The following is a 20,843-nucleotide window of genomic DNA, read 5'->3' as shown; positions in this document are numbered from 1 at the left end:
TCTTGGGAGTTATAGTGGACAGTTCTCTGAAAACTTCCACGCAGAGTGCAGCGGTGGTCAAAAAGGCAAATAGGTTGCTAGGAATTATTAGGAAAGGGATAGAAAATAAGACAGAATATCTTACTGCCCCTGTATAAAACTATGGTACGCCCACATCTTGAATACTGTGTACAGATGTGGTCTCCTCACCTCAAAAAAGATATTTTGGCCTTGGAAAGGGTTCAGAAAAGGGCAACTAAAATGATTAGGGGTTTGGAACGGGTCCCATATGAGGAGAGGTTAAAGCGACTGGGACTTTTCAGTTTAGAAAAGAGGAGACTGAGGGGGAATATGATAGAGGTATATAAAATCATGAGTGGTGTGGAGAGGGCAGATAAAGAAAAGTTATTTATTAGTTCCCTAAATAGAAGAACTAGAGGACACCAAATGAAATTAATGGGTAGCAGGTTCAAAACAAATAAAAGAAAGTTCTTCACACAGCGTGTAGTCAATCTGTTGAACTCCTTGCCAGAGGAGGCTGTGAAGGCTAGAACTATAACAGAGTTTAAAGAGAAGTTAGATAATTTCATGGAGGTTAGTCCATAAAAGGCTATTAGCCAGGGGATAAAATGGTATCCTTGGCCTCTGTTTTTCAGAGGCTGGAGAGAGATGGCAGGAGACAAATCGCTTGATCAGTGTCTTCGGTCCACCCTCTGGGGCACCTGGTGCTGGCCACTGTTGGCAGACAGGCTACTGGGCTAGAAGGACCTTTGGTCTGACCCAGTACGGCCGTTCTTATGTTCTTATGCAAGAAAACCACTTAGGCTTCTGACGCCCATCTGTGAATTAGGAGTAGAGATACTGCCAAATGTTCTGAGAGGTGCTGGGTTTAGGCCACACATCTCTTTAGCATCAGCCATTGGCTAGCTTCAGTGACTGCCCACCTAGCAGGCTGGCTTTTGTGGATCCCTTATTCTTAGGCCTTTTTCCTCCTTGGGCATTGTCTAGGAAGCCTGGATGACTAATTCAGTGTTTATGGATCCCACTGGATGGCTAGGTGCCTAGAAACTGGCTGTTGCAGTGTCCATGTCCCGTTGTGGACAAGCTAATACCCAACAAAAGGGGAAATAGAAGCCAAAAAGAGTACGTTAGAGGAAAAATACCATCACAAGAGACTCATTAGAAATATAGAATTTATTTCCTCTTTTACAATAATGCTGCAGTGCATGGACATTCCCAACAGGCCATTTCTTTTACTGACAGTGACTTACAAGTCCTGTTTGTAGTGGATATTGCTAGCCCAGCCATGAGCAAGCTTGCTGTGGTAGCTGATCCCCACAGAATTTTTAAGCTATCAGCATTCTAAAAAAAAAGTGACTGCACTCATCATAAAATTACATCTGCTACAGTACAGAGGAATCCGTTTTTTCAGTTAAGGCCCCAATCATCTCTCCCCTTTCCTGTTTCCAATCTGGAGACGCACGGTAGCTAAGGGATTGGATCCCGTGTACAACCTCCTAAATATCTTCAGGTATCAGTTTCAAAGAGGCAGTTCTATGTTTAGAGGCCATCTGAGGTCCTGGCTGGGTTTGAAGGGGATGCTGTTACGATTGCCCTCCTCTCTCGGTCATTCACCTTCTTACCTCGCATACATAGAAATACAAACAAATCTGCATCAGGACAGAACCAAGACTGCCCAAGATTAGCTAAGAACTGTCTAACAAGACAGCCAGCCTCTCTGAGCAGGAGAGAAAGTAGCTGTTCAGCAAGTAAGTTTCTTTACAGTTCCCAGGTGACTGTAGCAAAAAGCATTATTTTCATACACAGTAAACTGACAGACCAGACTCCCGGTATGTGCATCCCTTTTGGAGATTCAAGGGAGAATACTGATTTTAAAAAATTGCACTTTCTTCCCCTAGTTTTAAGTAGGGCTAAAGTTCTATCCCATGATATCTATAGCTGCAATTCAGTAGAACATCATGCTTGCAAGAAAAATACATAACAAAATTTTGCCCCATGTGGATGTTCTGCCCCATCCCACATAAAGGATATGCACACACATTAGAATAGGTTTGGTTTTTCTAAGTGCAAAACCCATGGTATTCCTATAAGGGCTAGTCCTGAGACGCTTGACTGGAAAAGTCGGGATTCAGTCGGATTCCGCTCCCATCGATAGATTTCCTGTTGGTCCATTTCCTACTATCATCTTGCTGTAGTTTTTCTGCTGCTCCTCCTTGAAAGTGTCTTTGACTTTGGCCCTTTTCAGACCTCCATCCCTGGAGCACAGAAGACAAAAAGGATGCACTTAAAGGTTTATTTCAACCCCCAGAAAAAAGTGAAATCAGAGTTGAGCCCCTAAATGCTTTTGATGATCTGGGCCAAAGCCCCTAAAGATATGCACCCCTTTAACCTGGTGAGATTCATCTAGACTTCAGTGTGACGGTAGTGCTTGCATGGAGATCTCATTTGTCCCTCGTTACTTGAATTTCACTTCCCATCCTCCTTGGCTCTGTAGGGCCCTGAATTCACTTGTGCATTTTGATTGCTCTCAGGGCCTTGCTCTGGAATTTTCTAAACATGGGCCACTGTATAGCACTACACGCTCTTGGAGTACTACAGACTAAGGGTACATCTGGACTGCAGACTTTTGTTGACAGAAGTTTTGTTGACAGATACTGTCAACAAAGAGCGTCTAGACTACATCCAGTTCTGTCAACAAAGCAAGCTGCTTTGTCGACATGAGTGTAGACGCAAAGGACAGTGCAGATGCAATAACGCCTTCTGTCGACAGAACTCCATTGACAAAAGGCGTTATTCCTTGTAGAATGAGGTTTACAGCCATCGACAAAACTGCTGAATTCTGTCGACATTATGTCGACCGAACTCAGCGGCAGTGTAGACGCAGGTATAGTTTTGTCAACAAAAGTCCAAAAGACAAAACCCTGTAGTCTAGACACACCCATACTGAGGCAGAGTGCTCAATGGGTAGGAGCCCTGCAGAATTGGGTCCTAGGCTCAGCTTTGCTCACATCACCTCTACATGTTTCTAGTTGTTGAATGGCGAAGACTGTTCTGGGCTTTGGAGAAACTTTTACCCAAAACTCATTGTTCAAAGGCTCTGTACTGTCATCCTAGGACTACATAAAAAACCCTTTTATATGGAGGTGCCCGAATAGCCAAGTCCCTCTTAATCTACCTTCTCCTGACTAAGATCATTTAAGTTAAATATCCCATAGGATGAGACAGTCAGAGTCCAGGAAGTGCTTAAGTCTCCTAGACAGTTTAGAGCAGCAGTTCCCAACCTTTTCCAGATGGGGACCCATTTTGACAATTCAGGAAGACTTAGTGACCCAAGGCAGTTCAAAAACGGGGGGAAAAGGAGGGGCAGAGCCACCTGGGGAAGACACTTGGCGACCCTTTTGAAATGTAATGCTGACCCATATTTGGGTCCCGACCCATAGGTTGGGAAACCCTGGTTTAGAGAGTCAACCACATTCTAGATCAGGGTTACTCAACTTTGGAAGCCCCAGGGGCCACAATGAAACTCACAGCACATGCCGAGGGCCACAACTTAAGTGTGGTTGCTGTGGTGTTTTAGATGCTGCTTGTAATTATTAGAACTGGGAGCACTGCCTGTTGGGAATCTGGAAGCACAGGAAACAGGGAGGGGGGAGGAGATGGGCCAGGCCTGAGCGAGCGCTACAGAGGGGAGCAGCAGCAGCTTTGTAAAGAGGTTTCACCTTTGATAAATAAAGGCCTGTTGAAGTTTGTTACTACCTTGCTTGCATGATACAACAGTTGCATATACATGCAAATCTATATGCAAATAGCTTTTCACACTGACAGGCTTGAATACAAAGATTAAGGGAAGATTACACAACATGCAGGCCACATTTAAGTCAGTTCTGCTGCTAATAAAATGCAATACTTACCTGATTTCCACCCATAACACTGCACTTTTAATGAACAACAACAGTCCAGGAGTTTAACTACTAAAACGCATGTCAACAGAAGACCATGATATTGACTACTTTTTTGTTTTGGCTTCACAATTTTAACAAATCAAACAAAAACTGCCAATACAGTACTGGAATTTACTGGAGCAGACGTACAATCAGTGTGAAGATTGTGTCTGCAAACTTTTCACCGGCTGTTTCACATCAGGCTTGTATCCTGTTGTAGCAGCACGGAGACAGTCGGTCACATGTCTGTCAGTAAGACATGTGCGCAGTTTTCACTCGATTCCCATGGAGGAGAATGAACTTTCACAGACATATGTAGACCCAGAGCAAGTTAACACTTTTTTTGGTACGTTTCAGTAATGCAGAGTACATGTCTTCCTGTACACAAGCCATCCAAAATGTTTCAATGTCCTCCTCTTCCTTCTGCCTAGCTTTTAGAAAACTATGGTTTTGCAGTTCTATCATCTCTTCAGATGTGGCCCTCTCAACACTGCTGAAGGTGAGACTGCCTTTACCTCAACTGAAAATGGATTTTCAGTAAATTCAAGAACCGTCTTCAGGGATCGGATATCTAGAAAACGAGAAGAAAATTTGGTTCTCAGCTCTGAGATGTACTCTTAAAAAAAAATCAGGCAAAAAAAAGATGCATGCTCACTCTGCTGTGTCACTTGTGAGTTGAGGATGGGAAAGTGAGTTAAGTCTCTCATGAAGCAGCTCTGCAAAAAGGGCCAGTTTGTGTTTCAAATGAAGAACCATCACACAGAGAAGGCAGGGTTTTTTCTTTGCCTAGAAGTTTAAGATTGAGAGCATTTAAGTGGTATGTCACATCAGTAAGAAAAGCCACGTTTAGCAGGAATGTCTGTCTATAAAACAACTGTAAATCCTGGCAATCCCTTGCCTCCAAAGACACTGGTACAGCAGGCAGTAAATCCATAAACCAATCTAACACTTTGCCTCGACTCAGCCATCTAACTTCTGCAAGCATTGCCAAGTCACCAGACTGTTTCATACTCCTCAACTAAAGCTCGAAATTGTCTGTTTCAAGACATTTGCAACAATGAAGTTGATGATTTTTGTGACACTATCCACTGCGCTCTTGAGAAATCCTCTCTTCAGTTTGTTGCATAGCTGTTCTTGGTTTAGAATGCAGTGGGATGAAAAGAAATCTAGAAACGGGATTTTTCTTCAGCAAAGACATTAGCCCCTTTCCCAACCACAGAGGGAGTGCCATCAGTTGTTACCAAAGTAAGCTTCTTCAAATCAATGCATTTTCCTGGTCCTTCAAAAAATGCCATCAGCGCAGAGTCAATGTCCTCTCCCCAGTTTGACCCATCAAAGGTAGCAGAATAAGCATTTCTTCAACATGCTTTCTGCCATTGAAGAAACGCACCCAGATTATGAGCTGCGATGAATCTACTGATCGTTCAGACCTGTCCATTGCCAGACTGAAATACTCAGTGCTCTTGATGTCTTTTAGCACTTTAGAAAACAGACCACCTGAAATGCTTTCAGTTTGTCTTACTGCAGTTGAATCAGATACTTGCAGTTTTGATATTTGTCTAACTAGATCCTCTGTTTTTTAAATTCTGCAAAAAGTGATTCGCTGCAGTCCAAGCAGCACTGCTCATCAATTCACCTTCAATGAAAGGTCTCTTTCATTTTGCAATGTGCCAAGCATTTTGAAGGAGGCTTCTGTAATGGCATCACTGTCTTTAACTTGCAAACGGAACACATCTTGTTGAGTATGGTAACCTTCCAGTAAGGAAGGTATCTTTGTTTTTCTTAAATTGCTGTCAGGTGGATACAAGTCTTTGAACTCAGAGTGCCAAGATTCATGGTGCCATTGCAGGTTTGTTTTCTTGAACGCAGTGGCAGTCTCGACAAAGACACATTGGTTTTCCATTTCTCTCTGCAAAAGTGAATTCCATCTCCCAAACAGGGTTGAAAACCTTGTGTTCATCCAACAAGCATCTCTCCTTGGTTGCCATTTTAATGTTTATTAAAACGAAAATTGTAGACCCGTGTTTGGGTTGTTTAGTTTGAAGCTTCAGGTTGTGCGTTTCTTGGAGTGATTTTACTGTAAAAAGAGAAGTTGCCAAGCCAGAACGCTCCAACCTGCAGTGGGCAGGGAGCTGGGTGAGTCAGGCTGGACACAAGAGGCAAAAAAAGGACAGGTGCCCCATAGCCACATCCTGGATTCCCAGCAAGGAGTCAGTCACTCTATGCAGAACAGAGGCGGGGCTGCCTAGCCGTGCCGCCAGACCCAAACGTGGCCAGGGTGAGCCAGTCAGAACCTTTCAGGTTCTGCCCACAAGGGTAAGCAGCCAACATTTCCCACCATGCTCCGGCACTCCAGGCACCTCCTCCTTGGGGGAGAGAAATGCTGACACCATATACCCATCTGTTCCAGCCAGCCTGTCCATTTGCGTCTTTCAGTGCTCACCTCGCCTGGGAGACGCCTCGCCGTTGTGCAGCATGTTCCCAGTGGAGGCCGTGTTCAAAGAATCCCACCCACAGGCCATCTGTTGAGCCCCACAAAAACCCAAACTGCACCGCAGGCTGCAAACAAACAGGCCACGTGTTGAGTAACCCTGTTCTAGAGCATTTAAGACTCAAAGACATGTATGAAAGAATGTCACATTATGCCCAAGAAGAATCCCATTTCGTACCAAGGGAGCTCAGTCAGTCCTCCTCGGTGAGCGATGGCTGACTTCACTCTGTTGGCAAACTGGACAGCATCTTCTCCTTCCTGCAAGGGATACAAATTAGAGTCAGTTCACCTAGGGATTTTTTTTTTAAACACATGCAGCTATGCTACAAGTCCTTCAGATTCTTTAGTTTCATTTCAGAACATTAGGATTCATCCCGTTTACTTTGGAGGTTTGGGCGGAGTGGGGTTCAAAGTGGGAAGTGAAGCATCTTTGACACATTAAGCTTGTTCTCAGTCTAGTTTTAGCCTTCCATTCCTCAATGGAAAAATCACACTTCATTCAAATTTAATCTTAGACCTAAACTGTGTGCCACATTTGGCTGTCTTTGCAATGATGGCAAGAAGGAGAAAGTTTCCCTCAGACAGATTGGAAAATTAGTTTTTTTATTAAATCCTCAAACAGCAAGTACAACTATGTAGTCTACATACTGATGGCACAAAGGCAATTTAGTCCCAGACTGACACTGGAACAGCCTCCCTTTTCAACCACTAAATACACTGGGAAATGCAACATTTAATAAATAGAACAATTGGACTAAGGGCTTTGATGGAGGCTCAATTCAAGATGGATTCTCTGAACCAAGCTTGTTTTACATCCTAAAATACAAACCAACTACATGCCAAGATACCTCTCTGATCATCGGGGGCATGTACCAGACGTTGCACACAATGGCCCAACTTGTCATTATTCGCAGTAGGTAGCTCACTATGTCGTATTTGCTGCTATTCCAGAAGGCATCTCCAAACTGAGGGTCATACTACAGAGGGGCAAAATAGTAAAGTCAGTACATCTGCATAAATGAACATGAAAGTAATTTCCCCAGTGGGGAAAATAGCTCTTTCTGTGGAGCTATTTCAGGATACCAAAAGTATCCCAAAATAGCGAGTCCACGTCTATTGAAGCAACCCGTTATTTCAAATGGATTTTGAAATAACAGGCGACTTATTCCAATGTCCCAGTAACCCTCGCTCCATGAGAGTTAACTCACTATTCTGAAATGCCCCTTATTTCAACATTTGGTGCTGCATAGATGGTGCCAAATTACAAAATAAGCTATTTCAAAATACACTTGAAATAAGCTATAAAGCACTCTATGCAAATTGCATAAACAGGGCTGTATAGGAGGATATTAGCAAACATTACACATTGGCATCTCCACGTAGCGAGATACAGTATATTTTCAGTGGTATCAGATATAGCCTTGATTACAAGACCCATGTCCTTATTTGTTTATTGGCTTGTTAATTGATGGGCTGGTCAGAGCGCCCCCGCCTACTTTTTCTCCATTTTTACACATTGTAATGCCAAACACCAACACCCCACCCAATAGGTTTCCACTTAGAACAACTCCAAAGAAACTGAATCACTAGGTTTTCTGTTTCTACTGGTAGTGCAGTCACATATACCTTGGTGCACAAAATTATTCTACACAAGGAAGGAAGTGATTAGAGAGGACATTGTCGTCAGGGCTACTGGCAATCAGAATATGTCTACACTATGGGATAAGGTCAAATTAAGTTACGCAACTTCAGCAACATTAATTGCATAGCTCAAGCTGAAGTAGCTTAACTCAACTTTTGGTGCTGTCCACACTGCAGGAAGTCGAAGGGAGAACACTCCTTCATGAAGCAGGATTACCAGCATCAACAGGAGTGTGCCTCAGTTCAAATTAGCATATCTTCACAAGACCTGCTAATTCAAACCCTGGAAGATCAACTGCCGCTGCTTCAACATTATCTGTAGTGTAGACGTACCCATACTGAGCAACTCTTATCCGTTTCCCACTTAGGAGCCAGATTTTTCTGCAGGTAAACAGCAGTGTCTGGACATATTGCTATTCTATTTACCTTGATTGCAACTGGGTAGATGGTCCCTCCTATTTCAAAGCTTCCTTTCTTAAACATCATCACTGAGGTGTTGTTTATGCAAGTGCCTGGACAAAAGAAAATCAGAGTGTTTCCAGTCAGGAAGCCTCGGTTATGATTTTAATGGAGTCAGCCAGCTGGATTATACCTGTTTGCAAAGCAAGCAGCCACTGGCGAACAGGAAAAACACCTCGGTCTTTCCAACCCCTGTGCTTTGTCCAAGTCTCAGGATTAGAGGTCAGAAAATAGTGGGGCAGTGATCCCCTTCCTGCAGTGCTAGAAAAGTCGGGTTGAGGTTTAGGGGAGAGAATGAAGAGGTAGGGTAGAGCAGGGAGACCATGCATGGGACACAAGAGGCTGTCTCTGCACCAGAGTAAGGATTAAACCGGGAGGGTGGAGCGGGGAGAAGGTCAGAGCAGGGGTCTGCCTGGATCCAGCCCCTGAAGCTCAGGGTTCCCGTTCCCCCAGTATTAGGGAGCCTGCATTAGTATTCCAGCCCCACCGCTGCCCCCCTGCAAGGCTGGAGCACACAAGACCAACAGCCTGGGCCCCCCTAGGCTCTGGTATGCAAGAGGAATGTGGGGAAGGTCTTTCTCCTCCTCAGTCAGGGGCCATGTCAGTGTCTGTTCAGGTGTTTTGCTTCTCACTTGTGTGCAGCCCCCGACTCAATTTTCTGTGGGTCAGCAGCCCCTGACCCAAAAGAGGTTCTCGACCCCTGAATTAAATCATTTGTGGGGAAAACTTTCACCCTTCTTCCCCTTTATCCCACTATTTTTGGAGGACCTGGGGCATTAGAGATCTCATTACAAATGTGGGACAAAAATCGGTTTTAGCAATAGGCGCCAGAGAGCAACAAATACAGAAAAGAGAACTAAGTCCAGTGGAATGAGAGAGAGTTTCTTACCTTCTGGGAAAATTAAGATTGGCAGTTTGTTCTGATCGGCTACGTGTTCTTTCAGTCTGCAGAAGCAGAAAGAAGGATGTTTAAGCAATACAGTCAACAGAAACCAAAAGACAAATATTTAATGTAACAGATCTGTGCCTAATTCATAAGAGGAGTCCATTTGAGCTTAGATCTTTCTCTCTAGACCCTTTAATATTCCTCTAGTCCTACACAGTATTTCGTGGATTACTCTTCTCTCCAAGGGATTTCTCTGCTGTCTCTTGCTTGCGCCTATATGAGACAGTGTTTGAGTTTAACCTCTAACAGTTCTGATTTTTTTTTTTTTTTTAAGTGCAATAAGTAGAACAGGTCAAAATTTGTTTGCAAGAGACAGCGTGCATGCGTGATTTGCATTGCCAAGCTCCCTCCAGTCCCTTCGCTTGGTGGCGATTGTGTGTGTGTGGGGTGGGGACCACCCTCACACACTAGTGTGTCCCCCTTTCTCCCTCCCACTCTCTGCACAGCAAGCAGGAGACTTCCAAGGGGCAGCTCCAAGGCAGAGGGCAGGAGCAGCTCGACAATGGATGGAGAGGCACCTGAAGGGCCAGTGTTCAATAGCTTCCTGGCCAAACCAGTCAGGATCACCTGTCAGAGGCTCCAAGATCTACTGGTTGGTGACCACTGGGATAGACTGATATAGACCCCTCAGACTCTCCCCCCCTCCCAAGTTAAGATAAAGGAGTCGCAGCTCTCAGCCAAGTGACTGCCCAGTCCTTACCTTTTCAACACTAGGTGGCGGTCTTTCATTTCTGAGCGGTCAAACCACACATGGGGACAAGCTTTGACTGTGGATCTCTGAATCAGTCCCATTAGGCCCCCATGAGCCTGGCCAACCTGCAAGCCCAAATAAAAAAAAAATAAATAAAAATAAAACCACTCCTAGCAAAATGCAAGTCCATCTGGGTCAGGTCTATTTAAAAATAGAGCTGTGTTTCTCCCAAGCTAGAGCTTTCCAATGTGGAAAAAAAAAATCCAGTAAAAGCATTCACTTCCTAGATACTTCTAAATTTAAATTAATGGAGATTGCCTATCTGCTAGAACTGGAAGGGACCTTGAAAGGTCATCGAGTCCAGTCCCCTGCCTTCACAGCAGGACCAAGTACCATCCCTGACAAATTTTTGCCCCAAATCCCTAAATGGCCTGCACAAGGATTGAACTCGCAACCGTGGGTTTAAGCAGGCCAATGCTCAAACCACTGAGCTCTCCCTCCCCATTATATATACAGGGCAGGGAAACCCCCATAAGCCTCCTCCCCCGGGGCTGGCCCCCCCCCCCTCCCACACACACCTGGGGCGCAGTGAACCCCCATGCACGGGCCTCTCCCAGGGCCAACCCCCCCCTCCAGCGGTGCAGGGGAAGCTGGTGTGTGCCTCCCCCGGGGCCAACTCCCTGCGCTCCTCCTGCGGCGCCAACTCACCCCTCCTGCGGCGCAGAGAAGCCACCGTGCTCCTCCTCCGGGGCTGACACCAGGCATTACAAGAAGGGGAAGGGGAAGAAGAAGGGGAAAGGGTAGGGAATTTGGCACCCCATTTAACTTGGCGCCCTAGGCAGCTGCCAAGTTTGCCTATAGGCACAGGCCGCCCCTGCTTCTGCTAGCCCCCTTCATGAAAGTCGGCAGTAATCTTAGTTCCTAATCACGACCATCTCCATTTTATTACTATATGCAACTTCTGTTCTATTACAATGCAGCGTTTGCACAAGCCATTGCCAGTCTATGCCGGCCCAGCTATTCCCAGGTGCACTTTACAAACAGGGCATTCACAACAACGCTACTGGCCACCAACTGCCAACCTTGACGCCACACAAAACCTTGCTCACAGACCAAACGCCTCCTTATTTACTTACCCTGGAAAAAGGAGTGGAAGCAGAGCTTCAGTTCTAGACCAGTGTGTATTAACTTAGGGCACGTCCCTACCACCAATGTAGGTATAATCGCAGGATGGATAGGCTTTAATCTAGCTGACATGACTAACACAGATGCAGTAGCATAGGCTCTAGCACAGACTAGCAACCTGTGTGTGTCAGAGTCCTTAGTGGACTTGTACTGGGGCTGCCGGGGATACTGCCATATCTTCACTACTATTGTTACCAATACTAGCAAGGCTAAAGCTTGCGTAGATACATCTACCCATGCCACAATGGCACCTTCATTTGCCATGTAGACATACCTGAGGCATAACAACGCTGGGTAGAGAAATGCATTTTTAATAAGTGATCCAACAGGTTCCATTTCTCTGACTTCGCAGTGGTTCAGATTCTCATTTACACTTGTCTCAAGTGGCCAAGTTACTATAAACACACTCAGTGGCTTCTGCCAGGTTATCAGAGAGCTCAGGATGCATGTTCATTCTAGAAATATCTGAGGGAAGGATCTCCGACTTCTGAGTGGGAGGCTGCTGACACGGATTTATTCTAGGCATCTGGAGGCAGGCCCTAGTTTAGGTCACAAACTTCTGTGGTCCCCTCCTGAGCTCTACTAACGTACATCAACATCACAAGTTTTCACTTATCATACCATTGCATAGCATCCATCATTTGTCAGAATTAAAACATCTATTGGAGACGTGTGGTTGGCAACACATATACCTCCTTTCTGCGGTCGGTTTTCCCTGCAGTGACAGGAAGTAAGAGTCACTTAACTGTATAAAACGTAACTATGATGCCTACTTAACAATATTTTCCTGGACTGCTGGACAAGCCATGTCAAAACACATTAAACTGCATTCAAAAGGTTAATAAATATTCTGCTGATTATATTCAGTGTTTCACACTCATTCATGGGACACTGAACTTCAGTGGAATAGTAACAGCAGCAGTTTAGAATAATTTTGTTGACACCTGCAAGCTACAATACGGTTTTGATTATTTTCTAACCTACAGAAAATTGTTGGTGAACACATTGTCAATTTACAGACTTGACTTACTGATGAGCGGTTCCACGACTACCACCCCCAAAAGAAGGAGGGTGGTGGTGGTCGGGGACTCCCTCCTAAGAGGGACTGAGCCATCTGCCGTCCGGACCTGGATTCTCAAGAGGTGTGCTGCTTACCGGGAGCTTGAATTCAGGATGTGACTGAGAGGCTTACAAAACTGATCAAACCTTCAGATCGCTACCCCTTCCTGCTTCTCTAAGTGGGAACTAATGATACAGCCAAGAAGGACCTTGAGCAGGTTACTGCAGATTACGTAGAGTTGGGAAGAAGGATCAAAGATTTTGGAGTGCAAGGGATGTTCTTGTCCATCCTCCCTGTTGAAGGGAAAGGACTGGGATCATTGAATTGAGGAAGTAAATGCATGGTTGTGCAAGTGGTGTCGCAGAGAGGGCTTTGGTTTCTTTGACCATGGGACTTTGTTCTGGGCACAAGGATTGTTAGGAAGAGATGGGATCCACCTAACCAAGAGAGGAAGGAGCATCTTCACGGGCAGGCTTGCAAGCCTGGTGAGGTTGGGGGACGGTGACCAAAACCCTGAGGTGAGTGGGGAAGTCGGATACCGGGAAGAAATGCAAAGAGGAACGAGCAACAAAGAGGACCCTTTATTCGAATGCAGAGGGTAGGGCGATCAACTGGTTATCTAAGATATTTGCACACCAATGCAAGAAACCTGGGTAAAAAACAGGAAGAATTGGGGGTCCTGACGATTTGATTGGGATAACAGAGACTTGGTGGGATGACTCGCATGACTGGAGCAATGTCATGGAAGGGTATAAACTGTTCAGGAAGAACAGGCAGGGGAGAAAAGGAGGAGTTGCACTGTATGTAAGAGCACTATGATTGCTCAGAACTCCGGTATATAGAGGGAGAAAAGCCTGTTGAGAGTCTATAGGTCAAGTTTAGCGGTGTAAACAACAGCAGTGATGCGGCTGGTGTCTGCTACAGGCTGCCAAATCAGGTGGATGAGGCTTTCTCCGGACAACTGAGAGAAGTTTCCAGATCGCAGGCCCTGGTTCTCCTGGGGGACTTCAATCACTCTGACATCTGTTGGCAGACCAATACAGCAGTACACAGGCAATCCAGGAAGATTTTTGGAGAATGTTGGGGATAACTTCTTGGTACAAGTGCTGCAGGATCCGACCAGAGGCTGGGCGCAGCTTGACCTGCTTCTCACAAACAGGGAGGAGCTAATAAGAGAAGTAGAGGTGGGTGACAACCTGGGAAGCAGTGATCATGAGATGATAGATTTCAGGATCCTGACCAAAGGAAGAAAAGAGAGTAGTAAAATACACACCTTGAACTTCAGAAAAGCAGACTTCCATGGAGGAGATGTAGGGTCTCAGATGGAGGTTGGGTGAAGGAGGGGGTTCTGACCTGGGGCAGTGGATTGGGGTGCAGGGTCCAGGAGGTGTATGGGTACATGAGAAAATGGAGGAGTGCAGGAAGTGTAGGAGGGAATTGTGATCTGGGAAGGGGGGTACAAAGGGTTTGGCTGGTGACCTGGGGCAGAGAGTTGGAGTGCCAGAGGCAGGGACACGTAGGCGGCACCCAGACAGCACCCATAGCCCTAGTCTGCTCAAAATGGCTGTCTGCTCCCTTCACGTGTCTCTCTGCACTGTGTGCACAGGGAGGGTGGGGACCCAACCGGCCAATGAGAGCTGCAATAATTGGGCTGGGGCAGCGCATGAAGTCTACCCTCTCCCCCTGAGGCACACCACACCAAGAAGGAGCCATCAGCTGTTTTGAGCAGCTTGGGGCTGCAGCAGGCGGAGAGTCTGTCTCGGGGTCTTGGCAGGGTGGGCTGCATGTTTGATCAAAAGACTTGGTGAGCTAGATCCAGCCCACAGGAGATATGGTGCCTGCCCCAATCTAGAGTTGTGTACCCCCTTTACAGTAGTAGAGCACAACACAAACTTACTTGTTATGGTAGGTGATAGTACCCGACAGAGCTCGGACGAGGATACGGGAGCATGTCAGGTGGACCAGTTCACTTAGCCAATCTTTAAATCTGAAAGACATGCACATTTATCCTTCTAAGCACTCTTGGAAGGCAGCGATATTGAAGTGGTTTTCCGCAGAGTTTGCAAAGTGTTCCAATTACAAGGACTAGGCCAAAGCCTTTATTGCAATAGTAACATGTTCCAAGCAGTGGGTTGGGATTCTAGGGGCCTATTCCCAGCTCTGCCACCAACCTCCTGCAACACCTTGGCCAAGTCACTTCACCTCCAACTCAGTCTTGTCTGTTTAGATAGTTCTACTCCAGCGAGCCTAGCACCTCCCTGTGGTTATTTTATATACACACCCCAGCAGAAAGGCAGCCCAACCAAGACTGAGTCCCCAGAGGAGCTTTCATCTATAAAGAGAGTGACGATGCCACTGGCAAAGAGCCAACCTGTATAGCAGAGACCTCCCAGGCTCCTCTGGCGAGCCTGGGGAGGAACCACATGCAGACCGAGACCAGGTGGAAGAGGAAGTGTTTATACTTCACTGCTGCTCTGAACAGCGGCTAGCGTGACTTCGGGGTTTCAGGTTTAATTGGTTATTTCCATGATGAGCAAGTTCACTGCATAAGCAAGAAGCAGAGTTTATGGTTTGCCATCCCTGCCAACTCAGCCTGCACCCAAACAAATCAAATGACTCTCCTGACAGCCACCAGTAATGAAAGGCCCTTTAGGCCAAGACAGACTCTCCATTACCTTAACACAATACTTACTGCAGTGGAGAAATGAAGCATGAATCCAGTCCAAAAGTGACTGGGAAAGGAAACTTGTGTGTTCTCCCAGTTCTCTCTTCAGCGATCATGGCTGTCTTTTAAAAGTGGCCTAATTTCTCTTGGACCTGCAAAGCCAGGCCAGCTCTGGGCCACGAGCTGGATTCTAGTCCTTTGCAGCATTGTCGGACCTGTTCACTCATTCTCAGCTGTGGCACCTGTGCTAACCCACCTTTTCCTTGTTTGTTGCCTCACACCTATCCCCCGCCCCCGCTGGCTTTCCCCCATTTTGTGTCTCACGTGTCTTTTGTTTTCCCCTTCAGCTTCTGCTCCCAGGCATTCTGTCAGCCTCTCCAGTCACCAGCTCAGTGCCACGCATTTGCCCAGTCTCACCACTGCGGACATTCTCTTCATACATCAATGCTCTATATTTATTCTCACCTTTTCCCTTGCCCATCATGCTGCCCTCTTGGAATCTGTTCCAATCAACCTTATTCCAATCTCTGGCACTTTTCACCAACCCCGTTTCCCCACCAAATGACTCAATGGGATCCAAACTGCCTCCCTGGTTAGATTTCATCACCTTCCACACAGCCTCCTGTCTTCCCCCCTCATATAACATCACACAAGTCCAGCCTCTAGGTCTCTTCTGTTCTTAGAGGCTATCCTATCTCCTCTCTTGAGGCCTCAGTTTAGAGCTTCATGTCCATAACCACGTAATCTTCACCAGCCTACACATCTGACCTCCTTTCTTCTCTATACTCCTCCCAGTCTTTCAGCTTACTGGTTCTAGGACTCTTGCTCAGCACAGCTGAGGGAGGCAGAAAACCACCTTTTCCAATTCCAAGGCTGGTTGGGAACCAAAATGACAAATTCAGTGCAAGTTGACAGAGCAGGCCATGATTGCTGTAACTCGACTTGCTGTAGTTCAACTAGAAGTCACTGGGCTTAATTCAGGGATCAGGTGAAAATCCACTGCCTGCCTTATGCAGGAACTCAGACTAGGTAATCTTAACCACCCTTAATATGGGAACAATTCAAGATTCCCCTTTTTCAGGCAGCTTCAAGTCCCCTCCTAAACTAGGTCTTCCACATTCTCAGCTTTGCAACTTCTGTCACATTGCCCTCCCGCCCCCGGCTCAAACTTTTATTCTATTACAAGTTCTTCAGAGCATCCCTGCAGACACCTTGTAAATTGGCAGTTTTAGAGGAAGAGTTGAAAAAACCCACAATATTAACTTCTCATTCTTGGCACAGATGCCTGATCATGGATGTGACAGGTGTGGTATGGGCAGGGTATATCCCAAGTTCTCCAAAAGTCTTCTGTTAATCCAGGGAAACCACCACACACTTACCTGCTATTTGGCAACTTCCCTACAAGTGTGGTTCCCACAATCATTGAAACAATCCCAATGGCAGCCAATGCAGCGCTAAAAATGAAAAAGAAAGCGACAAGATGGTTAGCCTGCAGCAAGAAGATCCCTGTTGGAGGTGAATTAGGGCAACTGATGTTATGAAAGTGAAATATACTAGCCAAATATATATGTGTCAAACTGTCTAAAAAGTGTCATGTAATATCATTGAAAAACATGACTCATTGATAATTATGGTCGTCTGAAGTGGGTTGTGCCCACAAAAGCTCATGATACCATCTACATGTTTTGTTAGTCTTTAAAGTGCTACTAGACCATTTATTAAGTTTTTCCTGATAATAAATGTTCTTGCATTCTATATGCATGTGCAGTTAATTACATGAAATTATATAGATGCCATGTGACTAACATGTTCAAACCAGTCATCTTAGGGAAAGTTGATCAACAATGTCTTCTAGCCAAAGGAAAGGGGCCAACTCCTCAAGGCAGGCCTGGCCAAGGACAGTGGGCTATTCATTTGTATCTGAGATTGCAGGAAGAGCATTTGCATTGTAGAAGTCAGAGGGGGGAAAAGCCAGCACGGCTGCTATGGAGTCAATGCCCTACAGGGGAAAGAAACTATCTGGGGACATCCCTTGGAAGATTATATAGAATCACAGAATACTAGAACTGGAAGGGATCTCAACAGGTCATCGAGTTCAGTCTCCTGCCCTCACAGCAGGACCAAGTGCTATCTAGACAATCCCTGACAGATGTCTATCTAACCTGCTCTTGAATATCTCCAGTAATGGAGATTCCACAGCCTCCCTAGGCAATTGATTCCAGTGTTTAACCACCCTGACAGTTAGGTCCTAATGTCCAACCTAAACCTCCCTTGCTGCAGTTTAAGCTTATTGCTTCTTGTCCTAGCATCAGAGGCCAAGGAGAACAATTTTTCCTCACTCCTCCTTGTAACACTCTTTTAGATACTTGAAAACTGCTACCATGTCCCCTTCTCAGTCTTCGCTCATAGGTTGTGTCAAAGAGCAGGGAAGAGAACCCAAAACTTATCCATTATTCTCCAAGATGGCCAATAGCATCTGGAAACTGACTCTGGGTGAGAAACCTGCCTAGACCAAGGCAGCGGCCTTCTGACATAAAATGGTAATTTTTGGGAGAGTATTTTTCCTTGTGTGTTTCTAACTGTATTTCTTACACTTGATATGGCCTTTTGTTAAGAAACTTGTCTTTTACCATAAAGCCGCTCAGTGCTCTGACTGAAATGGAAGAATTGTCAGCCCCAGCTAAGTTAACAAGCTTCTCTCTGCTGCTTCTTTAAAGAAGCAGCAAACTAGAGAAGGTTTTGTGGATACTACCATAAGAGGGGCTGCAGAAAGACATTTTAGGGGGAGAATTTGGGGCTAAAAGGTCAGTGAGGTCTCCCTACAAAGAGGAAGCGGGTGGTGGGAGCCAGGGCGAGACTGCCATTCTTGTAAGTTGTCTATTGGTGTCAGGGTTGTGAGGTACAGTACTCAGAGCTGCAAGAAGTGTTGGCTGAACCCCTTACTGGCCTGGGTGAATTCCAGTGCTTCACCATGCACATACACACGAAAACCTAGTCTCCCCATGTTTGGCTCACCGAAGAGGCAGCAGGAGACAGTAGCGCACAACTACCCCAAGGACCCACACTACGGTCAGCCGGAGGCTGATGTACTGGAAGTTGACATTAGTCCTTGTGAGGAGGTTCCAGGATACCAGTTCCTCTGAAGAAAACCTCTGAGTGACTTCATCTTCCACAATAGCCTCAATTCCCTTCTTGGAGAAATAGAAGACATCAGAAAGTTCAAAGTCAACTCGGCGCAGGCCCGCAATCTCCTTCTCCATAGTGGTCTCATCTCTCTGTATGATACCTTAACAGAAGTGTGAGGAAATGACTAGATAACTGAAGAATGGATATAAGCAGTTCTGTTGTCACAAGGAATTACTTGCTGCTCAGATATTGAGCTAAATATCAAAGCCATGCAAATTACACTGCCAGAATGGCATGTCATGGAATATAGAATAATTATATTATAAGACAGGCCAGTCATCATACCTCTCCTCCCCCCCCCCCAATCTTCCCCCCGCCCCGCCTCCCTAAAATGCAGATCTTCTTGTTCACTAATCCATGCATGTTTCTAAAGTCTGATATAGGATGACCATTAGAAGCTAAACCATGCATCCTCACACAGCTACATGTATCTACCCACAGGGATGATCTAGGTAATGTGCTCTTATGCTTGCTGAAATTATTCTGAAAGAAACATATGCTTTGCCACTTCAACAATAGCATTTTAGGACTAGACCAAGATGTGTTCCACATGAAGTATAAAATAGATACCCGACATCATTTACATTAAGGTCCCTTTACACCACTCTGGCAGTGCAACAGAGCCTGCCAATGTAGATTACATTCACTCCAAGGCTCTTTGGCACTTCCCGAGAAAGGTGACTTAGGCACAGCTTCTCCTCCCTTCCACCCCCACTGCAGCAAACCCTTATTTAAGGTGTACATTCTCCTCTCTCCAAGATCTTTCCTACACCTACCACCTGTTTGTGTTGGACATCTTTGTTCCGCGCCACCCAAGTTACCAGGTCTTGGAGCACCAACTGTGGCTCAAACCTGAAGAGGTGCTGAAAATTGCTCATCTTTGGCCAGACTTGCAGCTAGCCTACATTTGGCACTAGTTCAGCAGCACCCTGGTCAGAAGTGGCTCACCAGCCACAACTGTATTTGCTCATTAGAGAAAAATTCTGCAGGCAGCTGTGCCAACAGTTCCTGTAAGAACGCAGAGCCCTGCCCCCTGCTTTATTTCACAAGACCTTAACAACTGAACTGCAACAATTGACCTTTGTCCACGTAACGCAAAGGGAGCCAAGGAAAACCTAAGAATTTGTTCAGAGCTGCATTAGAAATGGCACTAGTCGTTGCCCAATGTTTTTACTATGGTAGAATAATTAAAAAGATTGTACCACCACCAAGTACCTGGAGATCAGGGACAAAAAAAACCTAGTGCTGTCTAGAGCTGAAAATCCTACTTACTAAGATGGCTTGAAGAAATCAGTAGAGGCCTAGCCACACAGGTGGTGTGGTCTCCTATTTCACTCAGAGGCAGAATGACCTTGTAGTTGGGACACTGAACTGGGATTCAAAATCAGAGATCAGTTCCCAGTCTGGCCACAGACTACATGGCCTGGGGCAAGTCACTGGACTCCTGTGCTTCAGGATCTCTCGATATTGCCACTTTAGTTGGTCAGGGTTGTGACAAGACCAAACTCACATCTCCCTGACCACCTAAGTGTCACCAGCACACAAAAGTGTTGGTGTGGACAGGACCACGTGGGCAGGAGATACTCTCTTGCCAATATAGCTAGCTTCCTTCCTTGAGGTTGGTTTAATTACGCTAGCAAGAGAGCCGGGGCGGACTGGCCCGGCAGGATACCGGGAATTCCTTGGTGGGCCGTTGTCAGAAGGGCTGCCGCTCCTGGGGGCAGGGCCAGAACATTTCTAGAGGGAGAGGCGGCATTCTGGCCCGCAGTAGGAGCAGACGGTGAGCCACGCGGAGGCCACTCCAAGCTGGGAGCCCTGCGCCCGGCTGCTTGGAGCCTGTGCCTGGCCCCAAGGCGCTGGGAGGGCACCTGGCCCCAGCGCGGGGCAGCAGTGGCTGCTCCTGCTGATGCTGAGCCCAGTGGGGCAGGCCGCAGCCATCGTGGCTGCTCCCAGCAGCCAGCTCCCAGCTCACTGGATCAGAGTTCAGAGGCTCGGTGGGCACTGGGGCTCCACCGTGGCAGGGCCACATCCCCCCCGAGCACCAGGGACAAGCAAGACCCTCCTCCGGTCCCTCCAGCCGCAGATGCACCCAGAGGGCACCCATGGCCCAGCGCTGTCACTGCATGGGCCCCCTGCCACAGGTGCCGCCTGCCCGGGCCCCGGCAGCTCCAGGTTGGGGCAAGCGGCAGGCACCTTCCCCTGGCCGTCCCTCAGCAGCTGGCTCCCATTGCTGCTGCGGCTGCCACTACAGCTGCCTCCTGCCTGGTGCCGCCAAGTGCTCGAGCAATCAGCATCTGGAGACAGCCATTGCCTGCTCCGGCGGGAGAGCTGCGATCGCAGCCGCTCCGCCGTGCCACCCTCCACTGCGGTTCCCTCCAGCCGGGAATGAAGCAGCAGAGAAAAATTGGGGGGGGGGGGGGGGGGGGGGGGGGGGGGGGGAGAAGAGAGGGCCGGTGCTATTTTTTGCGGGGGAGGAATTGCTAGTTTCTAATGGGTCCCCATACAGCGGCAGCCGCCTCTGCTCCCCACTGGGGTTCCCTGATTGCAATGCGCGTCGCCCTCCACAAACTCTCCGCTC

At 46.8% G+C, this 20,843-nt stretch overlaps 1 protein-coding gene across 4 annotated transcripts in view; it reads right to left on the bottom strand.

Annotated features, from left to right (window-relative positions):
* Positions 1-1,155: 1,155 nt before the first annotated feature.
* Positions 1,156-20,843, bottom strand: part of GPAT3 (glycerol-3-phosphate acyltransferase 3) — a 39,385-nt gene continuing 19,697 nt past the window's right edge. For all 4 annotated transcript variants that reach the window (XM_006110882.4, XM_006110884.4, XM_025181976.2 and 1 more), the window contains 10 exons: positions 18,095-18,365; positions 16,459-16,533; positions 14,312-14,401; positions 11,976-12,069; positions 10,179-10,294; positions 9,422-9,477; positions 8,500-8,585; positions 7,281-7,409; positions 6,611-6,690; positions 1,156-2,255 (listed from right to left, as the gene is read on the bottom strand). In XM_006110882.4, coding sequence (XP_006110944.2) covers positions 2,129-2,255; positions 6,611-6,690; positions 7,281-7,409; positions 8,500-8,585; positions 9,422-9,477; positions 10,179-10,294; positions 11,976-12,069; positions 14,312-14,401; positions 16,459-16,533; positions 18,095-18,365 — 1,124 coding nt within the window. In that variant the 3' untranslated portion in view covers positions 1,156-2,128. The remainder of the gene's footprint in view (positions 2,256-6,610; positions 6,691-7,280; positions 7,410-8,499; positions 8,586-9,421; positions 9,478-10,178; positions 10,295-11,975; positions 12,070-14,311; positions 14,402-16,458; positions 16,534-18,094; positions 18,366-20,843) is intronic.

Source organism: Pelodiscus sinensis, chromosome 5 (genome assembly GCF_049634645.1).
Source record: "Pelodiscus sinensis isolate JC-2024 chromosome 5, ASM4963464v1, whole genome shotgun sequence".
NCBI lineage: Eukaryota > Metazoa > Chordata > Testudines > Trionychidae > Pelodiscus > Pelodiscus sinensis.
Note: the sequence above shows the minus strand (reverse complement) of the source record. Positions and strands in the feature narration are given on the sequence as shown.